This window comes from Solanum stenotomum, chromosome 1, assembly GCF_019186545.1.
Source record: "Solanum stenotomum isolate F172 chromosome 1, ASM1918654v1, whole genome shotgun sequence".
Classification (NCBI taxonomy): domain Eukaryota; kingdom Viridiplantae; phylum Streptophyta; class Magnoliopsida; order Solanales; family Solanaceae; genus Solanum; species Solanum stenotomum.
In genome coordinates, this window is record NC_064282.1 from 17,348,732 (window position 1) to 17,361,413 (window position 12,682).

The window sequence follows — 12,682 nt, forward strand, 5'->3', positions numbered from 1 at the left end:
TTCTCCAAATACCCCTAATTAAATATTAAATTCTTTCAAGAAAGAATCTCATGAATATTTTAATATTTAATCTTGAAATGGGTCTATTCTTAAATTTCTAAAATAGTTTCCATCATTTTTCATCATTTTACTATAACTATTTTTATTCACCATGTTGGATAGTTAAGTTTGCAAAAATGGTAGCTGAAAATGGTAAAGAAGAAGAAAAAAATAATTAAAAAATCGACTAAATAGGTTTTTCACGCGCGCTCAACAAGTGTATTACACTCACTAAGCCATGTAAGCAAAAAGTGTCAAAATGACACATCGAGACCCTGCATGAGGTGTCTAAAATGAACATCGCCCACTTAAGGTGCCTAAGTGAAACTTCGTGCCAAATTTAAGGGGCCACCGATGGATTAGCCCTTTGCAAAACATAACTATTGTTATTGACTTCATGTTGTACCATGCTAAGTAATTATTCAGTAGGATATCAGTTCTGTCATGCAAGATAGTTGTTCAAGAGGTTGTCAATTGTATGAACGAAAGAGTTATATTTAGGTGAGGGCATCAACTGTATCATTTGAAAACATGCGCAAAAGAATTGTATACAATATATACTTTATTGACACAAATTGTATATTGAAAAATACGTGAAAGAGTTGTACAAATACATATTTGGGAAGTAAAATTTTAGAATCATGTTTAAAATCACATTATTGTAATTGTAACTTATAAGAGGCATGAAAAAAAGTTGTTATGTGATAATAGTAGACATATTTTTAGATAATCAAAACAAATATTAAACACATATACATAAACAAGAACACTATATATATATATCATAATATACAAAAAAAAAGTATAAATTACAAATTTTAAAGTGAGGTATGTACTCTAATTTTAATGGATGAGATTACCCTAACACTTACAAATAGGTTGTTCAATGCTTGATAGATTTTCATTTAATTGAAATGTACACGGATTCATCCAACTCAAACCATTTGTTTGTAAAAAATGCTACTAAAGGGAAAATAAACGAAAAATTAGCTACTCTTAGGAAATAAATTGTTTATAGTACTTTCTAAAATAATTTATATGTTTATATACTCTACACTTTCAACTTATATGACTCATTTTTCTTTTAAAATTCGTTAAAAAATGATATATTTTTTATATTTAATAATAATTTAACTTTAAAATACTTATTTTATCTTTAATGAAATGATTTATAGAACTCAAATATCAAATTTATTTTTGATCACAAGTTTAAAAAGATTTTTCTTTTTTCTTGAACTCTTCAAACTATATTATATAAATTGTGACGGAGGGAGAACAATTTTTTTAAAAGGTTATATAAGTAATATTAAGAATTGACTATTTTCTCCCTCATTTGGCTTTGAGAAGCAAACAGATGAAAATCCAGTGTGTGTAAGCAATTGGAGAAAGGGTGAATGGTGGCTTCTGCTGAATCCAAAAGGGGAAAAAACATAAACTCTCAACTGTAATAACTGTCAGATCACAAACTCAATTTCCCCAATCGGTAGGAACGAAGGAATTTCCTTACAAGATTGATCGGGTCGGATCCGAATCAGATCCGTATGTCTAAGGATCTGAGTATGGAGATACTGCAAGAATCTGGGTGGGAAGAACTACGCAAAGAGGCTCGCAAGATCGAAGGTGATCTTGATGTGAAGCTCTATTCTTATGCAAAGCTTGGTGCTAGGGTCACACAAGGAGGTAAAGTTCAATTTTTGCTAAATCGCTTGTACCCAATTGCATTTGAACTTCACTTCGTCATATGCCAGGAAAATATGTTTCTGTTATTCATTGTGTCAAAATGTTGATGGGTTTTGGTTTAGAAAGTGTGGAGATCCTATCTTGATTCATTATAACTATGTGTTTATGGTTTGGTACACAAGGTGCTACATTGCTATTTTGATTGCTAATTTTGCGAATGTTGGGATGAATTCTTAGTGGGTTTTATGTTGAAATTGATGAAGTTTTTATCTTGATTCAACAACAACATACCCAGTGAAATCCCAGGGGTCTCGGGAGGGTAGGGTGACCTCAGACCTTACCACTGCCTCGTGGAGGTAGAGATGCAGTTTTGGTTGAGAGAGTGTACAGTTTCTACCTTGATTTATTAGATCAACTTGTTTGTGGGTTTTGGTCCAGAAAGTGTAAAGCTTCTATCTTGATTGAATGATCAATGCCATGCTCCTTTTTGTTTGTGTGTATTTATTTGAGGAAGAGTATGATACTTTGTTTCTATGTTGATTCGTTGTATCATACTTTGTTTCTTATTCAATGTTGTTGTCTATGAGTTGAATTTCTGGTCTGGATCATTTTGGAAATCTTCCTTATTGCCTGTTCAATTCTGTTGGTTGAAGTTTAATTTATGGCTAAATGAGTGATTTTTTTGAGACAAGAAGTTTCTGCTGCAGCTTTGACTAATTGAGGGAAGTGAATAACCACCTTAGAAATTTTCTGAAATGCAAAGTAACACTTATTATTTAATGTAGTGTGTACTGTCATGTTACAATGAAGGTAGTTTCGGAATTCAGTCCTTCATGCACGTAAGGAATCCATAAAAGTCCAGTATAGTATCTAATCTATCTTCTGTTACACCTAAAATATACGTTTTATAAATAAACTTTAAAAGTGATGAAGCTAAAGAAAGCTTTCCTCAAGACATCTGCAGGCCCTTTCTATCCATCTGTCTAAAATTATAAGCGGAATGTTTATCCACATCTGTCGTTTCTCCATATTCTGTCTATTCCAACTAGTAATTGTACCTTTGAAGTTCCCTTGCATTACCCAAACTCTCCAAATAAACTGAGAACATATACCAGATATCCCATATGAACCTGAAATGCTGGAGATGTCTGTCCGATTTGCAAAAGTAACATAAGCTGCAAAATTCTGTTCTCCTCCTTTGGAGATCATTATGTGTGAGACAGGCCTCATTGAGTGCTATCCACCCAAATCCAGCCAGTTTTTGGAACATTAGTTTTCAATGTCAACTTCCAAGGCCTCATTGGCTCCTTCTTGTGCTGCTTTGCTTGATTTAACTGAGAAAATTCCGTCATTCTTTGCCCATCCACTTCAGAGAATCTGACCTGTTCGTTACCAATACCAGGCCATTCAGTCAGTAATAGGTAAGCTAAAGTTAAGATTCTAGTTGCTGCCGTTGAAGTAGTTAGTTATGCTTGCATTAGTTGGTGTTGACCTGATTGGTCCTGAAGAGGTTGGCTTTCCAGTCATTTGTCCTGCCACGTCCTTGTTTTCCTCCTATTTACCACCTGGGTTTTTACGAGTTCTTTAAATACATTTTGTTTCATTCTCTGCTTCTAAACTGCTAATTTGTAGGGTGTTGTTACACTCTTGATGCATCATTGATTGTCCATTTTGCATTGCCAACTTACCGTTTTGACTTTTTCCATAGCTCCTTCATTTCAATATAGAATTCCCTCAATTACTGGAAATTGTTACCAAGAAATAATTCAAACTTATAACGTTTAGAAATCATGTAATTTTCTATCACATAGCTGAGTTAACAGTACAATACAACCAAATCTAATGCAAAAAAGTTAATTAGTATAAATTGTAATTGCAGAAATTGTTACTCTAATTACTGATCAGGACACATCATTAGTCTAATTATGTTACAGACCAGGAGTAAACTTCATAGATATTTGTTAGTTGCTTGTCCTTGTTCATGAAGACCTAAGGGTCAACACTACTGATTACCCACCTAAGCTTTAGATTGGCTGTCATGGGGTTTGTTTTGGTTTTGAGCTTCACCTAACAAACCAAGCAAATATGGCCGGTTTCTGATTTTTGGAACTTGTTGAACAACTCAGCTTGTGGTGTGGTTTCTGATTCTTGTTTTTATTGAATTCAGGTTATGTAGAAGCTGGTTCCCCAACTTTAGGATCCAGCAGGTCGTGGAAGTCCACGGAAATGGAGATTCAGTCATTACTTGAGAAACTACTGGATGTAAATGATTCTATGAGTAGATGTGCGGCATCTGCAGCATCTACCACTTCTGTTATACAGAAACTGGCAAGGCACAGGGACATACTTCATGAATTTACCCAGGTTACTAACCATGTGATAGTATATTAAATATAGTCACTGATACACCATAAATGATTTGACATGGTAACAATTGTAACTTTCTGAAGTGGGAAAAAGAAAGTATTTTATCAGCAGCTATGGTGACATCTTCTCCTGCCTTGTTGATATCCAACTAGTTTGAATTCTGTTTGTCCGACTACTCATGTGCAGTTTCTAAAAGTAACTGCACTGCTCTTGTTGCTTATGCTAATCCTGTAGACTGCAACAACATGTGTTTGTAATGGAACATTCGAAATAACACACAAACTAGAATAAATATTTTATCCATTTCCCTGTCCTGGCTGCAGATTTAACTGGTGCCCATGTCAACTGAGTTAATTCACTTAAACTCTTGGAAATTCTGATGTGTTTAGCAAGCAAACTCTTCTGATAGTTATCAGATTAGCTGTCCCGTTCCATACTTCTTAAAAGGATAAATTGGTGAGGGTTTGCTAATTGATCAAGTATCAATTTCTTTGTGGGAATAATTGGAACTAACTGTGGTTGAACTCTTTAATCAGAGTATCTCTATTATTGTGATTTAACATATACTGAAAAAGAATACTTAAGTAGAGCCCAAGGAAAGTCAGATATCCTCAAAATTGAACTATCAAGGTTTTGGTTATACAAGAATGTTGAACCGCTATCATTCAGAGTGCATGCTATGTTGGAGTAGTTTGAATTGCTTGTTGGCTATGCCAGTCACTGTTTTTATGACTGACACATCATCTTGTCTTCAGGAATTTAGGCGTATTAAGGGAAATATAAGCTCAATGAGGGAACATGCTGAACTTCTTAGTTCTGTGAGAGATGATATCAGTGAGTATAAGGTAAGAAAGCTTCATTATCGAAATTCTTTTTTAGATGCTATAGTTTCGATTGCCTCTTAAGCTATTATTTGTATCGATTCAGGCATCAGGGAGTATGTCCCCCAAAATGCATATACTGAGGGAGAGAGCTGCTATTCATGGAAGCATATCTCATGTAAGATTAAGTGCTCTCTTTAGTTTTTACAAACATCATTTTCTTTGTACAGAGTTCGCTCTCTTTCATCCTCTATGATGGTCTTGGTATGGAGTATTCTAGTGACAACTAAACCTCAAAGACATCCTTCCAAACAGTGTTATCAAAGGTGAAATGCGAAAACAAGCCCTGAAGTCTATTAGACTTTAAATGCAAAAAAATTGTGTGCTTTAATGAAGAAATTCATAATTGACAACAATAACAACAAATCCAGTGTAATCTCACAAGTGGGGTCTGGGGAGGGTTGAGTGCGCAGACCTTATCCCCCTATCTTTGAGAAGGTAGAGAGGTTGTTTCTGAAATAACTATAGACCGTAACAACCATTACATAGTCAAAAGGATTGGAATAATTATAATCAAATGAAATATTTGTTGCTTAGTGTTGCTCTCTTCGAGACACTGCACTTGGACAATGAGACACACCTTAACGCTTTGGTGCCTGCATCGCCGGTGAAGTGAGGTGAAGCACAAAACCTATCTTGAAGCTAACTTCAGGGTGCATCTCAAGCTCGATAATAATTCCGTAATTCATGGCCCTTAACATAATCCTACCTTGTGAAATGTAGATAGGAGCTCCAATCGAATGATAAATTCTCAAGTAGCAGAAAAGATGGTGGGCGGGTTGACCCTTTTAGTATTACACAATAATCTACTTGAACGCGCGATTAAGCTTGCCATTCATACACTAAATGATTGACCTTTAAATCTAAAATGTCATATAAATTTGAACATGAGGAAGAATTCTTTCAATATTTATACACTAAAAGTGTAAAAAATTGACTTTTGAATCTAAAATTTCATATAAATTGGAATAGGAGGAGTAAATTTCATGAGTTAATTGAAGTCACAACAATCAACTTCACTAGTTCAAAACTCCAAACTGCATACATTGTCATTCAATGTGAGAAAAAAAAATACAAAACCTCACTAAATAATAGTGATTTATTCAAGCATTGGCAATGTCAATCAATTGAAGAAACACACACATGAATATGTGTCCAAATGAAGACAACAACATGCCTTTCTTAAAAGGAAAAAACAACAACAGTTTGTAGGACACAAAATGATCAATTCTTGATATCATCTTCAGATAGAGCATCAGGGGCTTCATGAGCAGTGAAACAACACCTTGCACATCCCTGCACAGAACAGTACCCACAGCAACAACCATATCGGCGACCTCTCCACGGATATCCATTACGTCCTCCTCCACGTCCACCAGATTTTCTGCTACTTTATCTGAACATAGTTGTTTAGTCGACATATCTGAATGTTCTAGCTTTGTTCCCTTCTCTACTGGTTTTAGTTCTATAAGTTTCACTTTGTGTTTCTGTCTTGAGTCAATTTTCTTTCTTGGTGAGGTTGATGCATGATCCCTTTGCTCTTTCTTCATCATTTTACCATGGAAATACTACACTGAATATCAAAGAAGAAAGTTCAGCTTAGTTCTGTTGCTGGCCTTGATATGGGCAGAACAGCCACTTTGGCTCTATTGCTAATGTAGATTTAGCAGGACAGTTTTATTTAGAAGTTCTAATTCAATCTTTTTCAAGTAATATTTTATTATGACTTTCTTCTCTTTTTGAAAATTGGTAATGCTATATACTTCAGCATTAAGGACATACTGGAGACCTCCAAAAAGTTTCAGGTCCAAAGAATGAAAAACAGAGAGTATTTACAAAGAACTCAACAAATCAACTAACTGTTTTACATCCTCTAGACTATTTTCTTTACACCTAAAGTAAAAGGATTCTATTATGACTATGCTTTTGATGGGTGAAACTGAAGAATGTTTCCTTTTATAATGAAAACATGTATTAAGCTGGATTGCTAGTGCACAACCTAAAAGTTTGAGGAACATGCAGAAAAATGAAAGGTACTTTAGGTGAGTTTTTCTACGAGTTCTATTGCAGCCTGAAACTAGCAAGCTAGTAAATGTCAGTTTACTGAAGTACTTATTCCTTATAATTAACTTTGTAGTTTCAAAAAAATAAAATAAACTAACTTTGTAGTTTTGTAAAAAAATGAGATAAATTATAGATAAAGCAACTTTTCATAATATCTGAGAGAGAATTAGGAACCACTCATCCTTTTTTTTTCTTGTTCAAATTCTAGAAGTTATGATAGTGACGTAGAGGTCCTATCTTTTTAAAAGGAAAAAAAGGGAAGATTGTGAGGTAGAGGTCCAAGCACTGTTGGCTTTGGCTACTATTTAGAATATGTTACTGATTTTTGCTTTTGATATTTATTGTTTTATAATCTGGTCAAAGATATATTCTTTAATCATGGGTCCCCAAGGAGATGGCTGAGTGGTAGAGACATAGGCGCAACAATCTAGAAATTCCTGGTTCAAATCGCAGCTACAACACTCAGTGTTAGCTCAGCTGTTCCAACCTTGTTGGGTAGGTTTATCTAGCAACACCTGTGCTTATGGTCTTCACTAGGCTGCCTGGTGCATTATTTGAAGTGCCAATAAGTCGCAAATGACCTGATCGCCACCAGCATAAAAGAAAAGTTTATTAACCATGGAATGAGCTTGTCGGCTTTACTTGGTAGGAGTTGCCGAGTTGTCACTTGAGAGCCAGGAGAGAGTCTTGTGGTCTTGGAGTTAAATATTCAGGATTGACATTAGATGGAGCCCATCAATCTAATCACATGAGAGAACTGGTCGTTGGTGGGTTCAAGGTTAGATTCCGCAGAGATTCTAAAGTCACCTATATGCTCTTTCAGCATAACTACTGATTCCTGAATTTATCCAGTAGTATATTAATTTCTAGTATGCAACAAATAAAAGCAATTATATGTAATGTAAGGCCCAGTTGACACTATCATTGACATGGCCTGGTATGATGCCCTTTCCCTCTTTTCTTTCTGTTACTGGATAGAATTAGGTGACAAAAATGATGTTCTCACTGTCTCTTAGTGGTGTTTGCTCTTGTGTTGCATATTGTAGAATGTAGCATGGCTGCAGCTAGGGTCTATATCAATGTATGTGTTCTAGCGAACTTTGTAACTTATCCTTCTATTAGAGAGAATCTTATAATCACTGAATATGTCGGTCATTATAGCATTTACTGTATTATGGATGGGGCTAGTAACTAAAATGTGGATACATCATAAGAGACTATCTGGATACAGATGAGAGTGTGACAGCCATTCTGCAACATACATTAACTAGGTTCCTTTTCTAGGAATTCCAAATCATTTCCCCTCTACAGTTTCTCCTTGTCATTTATATCTGCTCTTCCATGATTCTTTAAGAGCATTCCTTAAATCTACAACTATGCCAATCCTCATAAAACTGCTTGATCGAATTGGTTAACAACTATCATGATTCTTCAGTACCCAAATACTGCTTCTCAACCGTGTTGATCCTTTTGTCCAGATTGATGACGTGATTAACCAAGCTCAAACAACTAGGGCTGCCTTGGGTTCTCAAAGAGCTTTATTTGGTGATGTTCAAGGAAAAGTGAAACAACTGGGCGACAAGTTTCCTGTCATCCGCGGGCTAATTGGTACTACTATTTTTGGGACCATTTCTGCTACCAAATTGTCTTGGTTAAAAGTATCTCTTGTTGACATCATTACTGATTCATGCAGGCTCAATTAGAAGGAAGAAATCAAGGGATACACTCATTCTATCAGCAGTCATTGCAGCTTGCACTTTGTTTCTTATTATCTATCGGCTCTCGAAGTAATAGGTATATCTGTTGATACAAGAAAATTCAGAAGATAATGATTTCTAAGGAATTTTGCTCTTCTAGTCACTGCCATTTCCCTGATAAGTGAAAATCTTGAGTTCATTACTATATAGCCTTTCTGTTTACTTCTGACTTCCTTTTAAGCAATATTACTCCATGTTCCATGGACAATTCCACCCGGAGAAAACAAATTTGAGTTGTAGCTTAACTTAGATTGCTGCCTCTGTACCAAAAGACATTAAGAAACATCCACCAAGTGACTAGGATAGAAAATTAGAAGGCTTGTTGCTCTACCAAGATTACGATACAAATCCTGCTTACCTTTGTAGCAATTTTTTTTAGCTGTAGCAAGAATAAAACCAATTCAGATATGGTAATTATGGGTGTTGTATAGAACCATTCCTCTTAGGTTTGTTTCAGTTATGGTTGAGGTTACATAAATTTTAGTACAATGGTTGAAATTTGGTGCCAAAGTGATCTATTACAATTCTAACTGGAAGTGATCTATTAGAGATGACTGATATATGCATTAGATGCACTGCCAAAACTCATGTTTTTCATGATGATTTGGCCCTTGCCAGAAAATGGATGGATCATAATTAAAACTGATAAGGCATCAAGGGGCAATGGATCGGGCAAATACTTAACCGCACCTGGTGTTTATAAAGAGTTGCTAGTTAAATGGAGAACGTATAAAGGCTATATGCAAGATATATAATTGGTTTGATATAAATACTGGGGTGGGTGTTCATCAATTTTTTTTTACGAGTGGCAATCCACGAACAGGTTGTAGTTTGTACCTCAAAATTTACGTGAGTTATAAGTGTAACACATGATTTTATGCCCAACAATATTGAAGTTGAGCGTAAACTTCTTGAGGCAAGAACTGGAATAGGTAGGAATTTTTTCTGTCTTTAATTAGAGTTCTCGTGTTAGACCCTTCAAAACGGAGAATCTTTCCGAATATGACATTTCCACCCCTCTAATTAGTTACAAGTCGACTTCCGGATGATTAATTTTTTAAAACCATAAATATTTACTACTTTATACAAACATCACTGCTATTAAACTTGTGTGTTTCTTGTGCATTTGTCAGTTTATGATATATGGTGGAGAATCGTAAACAAACATCAAGTCTTAGAAAATCATCTTTTGTGTGACTTTCTGAGATAATAACTATAGTATTAGTTGAAATCAACTATGTAACCTCACGATGCAATAATCAAACACGAAAAGTTTTTCAGTGAAGAATTTAGTACTTGACAATTGAAAAAAAAAAAAAAACATTTGTTGGAACCTAAGTATTGAATTAGTAGTGGTGTGGGGTAGTAGTTGATGAGTTTGTCTAGTCATATGCAGTGAAAATAGCAAACAGACAATAATAACACATAGAAAGCCAAAGCGCTGCACACTGCACAGTCTTTATATCATCAAAGTACATAGACATTTTTCTTACTACTACAATTTTAGCAAAACATAAAAGTATGGCCAATTAGTCATTGCCAAAACACTAACATGTAAAAAGGTTTAGCTTGGCCCCCTACCCCTTCTTTATTAGTACAACAATGAAATGTTGTCTTGGTCTCCAATTAATTGTAACTAGCTTCACACTACTCTATGCATGCATGCTTTTTTTTTTCTGCCACAAATTAAAGAGAGTGGCATCTATATATATAGCCTTATACCTACTCAATTTTTATTTTCGTTCGTACCTTTTTTTTTTTTTTTTTGAAGATGCTAAAAGAATGGGTGGGTGTTTTATTAGATTCCAAAACATTTAAGCAGTCTTTGGCAGGTTATTAAATAAGCTTTATTGGTTTCCTTGTTTGTTTTCACACACTTGGAGGCCTCTTTAATTTCTGATACCATATTGTATACTTTCAAAACAAAATTTTCGAAATTGGTACACTTTTTTCCCCATAGATTGTAGACTGCATGCGCTCTATGAATGTACTATGACGTTGGGTTTGTTTTGAGTATAGAATGTGCTTATCCCCATGAAGAAACTAGAAAAGTAAACAACAACATATAAAGCGAAAAGTAAGGTGAGACATGGAGATTTAATGGAATAAGGGTAAAAATGACACGTATGTTGAAAAAGTATAACGAAGGACAAGTATGACCCTTTTCAAATAAAACAAGCACCATAAGCATCACAAGTAGTGCAACTTTAATCAACTTTCTATGGAGCATGAACTGACATTAAAAAATTATTGTAAAATATAGTAACTTGATTAACTTTCAACTTTAACATAAGAAAAAGTCGACCATTCTAACTATTTCAAATACAGTAAAATAGTGGAATCTTTTTTCCTCAAACCCTATGCTACTTCTAGAGTTGCTCTTTACTCCTAGCTCCAATTACTTGGCCTAATTAGTACAGCTTAATTAATCATTAATTAGTTGACTTTGCTAGATAAAGATCAATTCTTGTTTCAAATTGAAGGTTATTAAGCAATGTGCAGAAAAAAACATTGCATAAGAACTATATACTAGTAATTGGTATCATATATATTAATATCCTAAAGGATCTAAATAGTGGAATTTACCTAATATCTCCAACTTTTCTAGGGGTTCATTTCTAATTAAATGGTCATTGAACTATTAAAAATAGATGAATACATTCATATTTTCTTAATATCATAAAAGTCACTCAATGGCATATCACATGTCACCTCATGATTTTCTACATTCGAAAATATTCATTTTAACCAAATTTTCTATTCGATTAGTAATACCACTTTATTATATGTTTAAGTAAATGCTGAAAATGTCTAAAATTACAAGATCAACGTGTAATTCATTTTTTGATCATTTAAATTCATATAGCTACAGTACCCTATTTGTGGTATATGCTTATTCTATACATATATACTTAAAAAATTTGGAGTGATTATAGAATTAAAGCATATTCTCTTGTCCAATCAAATTATTGTGTTCAGTGATCCACCGAATCTGTCATTGTGTTTGCATATGAGAAAAAACACATGAAGTGTAACGTTGATAAGGAACATTCAATTCAAAATAGAATAAAATAATGATACAATTGGTGATAGATTGATACAGTATCAACAGGAGATAATGGTGAAATCAGAGTTTTTACGATAAACACTACCGAAAATCACGTGAATTCAAGTTTATAACATAATTTTTCAACGAAGAAAATTCAAATCGTGCTTCACCCTCGATTGGGGAGTGGACCACAAATATTTGTAACGGAGAGTCTGAACAAGTTAACCTTAAAGGGCAATTTTTGGGATGACAAGACTAACTTAATTTCTGTTCACAATGTCATGATGAAAATATGATGGAGAGATGTGATAGTTCTCAACTATACTTTGACAGCCATCTTTTTCAGCAAACATATCCTTTTTTAAAAGTTTTTTCTTTTTGGTGCTTTGGCAACAGTATGACTCACTTAGTTTCTTCCAATAATAAATTAAATTAAAAGACCTTTTTTTTTCACCTAGGAATAATATTAAAAAAAGTAGGGTTCTATAAGTTTTTAGTGGAAAAAGCTAAAGAGGGGTTAGAGTGAGGACAAAGAGGTGCATGCATAAATAAGGATCAAAGATTTCTGTCTTTCTGCTTCACTGACAGCTACGTATCTCTGTATTTCTGCGTGTGTGAGTGTGCGAGAAACAGCCTGAACTGTCAAATCATTCTTTCACCTTCGTATTTTAAATTGTTAACTATTATGACGTATAGGTATGATCGTTTCATTTAAAATTTATGTTAACAATTTATGACCTTAACAGGTTCTAGTAATTCAGGATATAGAATAACTTAGGTTAGAACCAAAATTTTGATATTAAATTAAAGTGTGTGATTATCTTATCTATAACTTTAATCTGTTA

At 34.2% G+C, this 12,682-nt stretch overlaps 2 protein-coding genes across 2 annotated transcripts in view; both read left to right on the top strand.

Annotated features, from left to right (window-relative positions):
* LOC125845436 (axial regulator YABBY 1) overlaps positions 1–12,682 on the top strand; it is a 41,336-nt gene that overhangs the window by 17,051 nt on the left and 11,603 nt on the right. The gene's annotated exons all lie outside the window — the stretch shown is intronic.
* Positions 1,385–9,219, top strand: LOC125845398 (Golgi SNAP receptor complex member 1-2). The gene is made up of 6 exons (XM_049524900.1): positions 1,385–1,719; positions 3,887–4,083; positions 4,842–4,931; positions 5,014–5,085; positions 8,510–8,639; positions 8,725–9,219. Exons 1-6 carry the CDS (start codon positions 1,581–1,583, stop codon positions 8,820–8,822), a joined length of 726 nt encoding a protein of 241 aa, XP_049380857.1. The 5' UTR covers positions 1,385–1,580; the 3' UTR covers positions 8,823–9,219.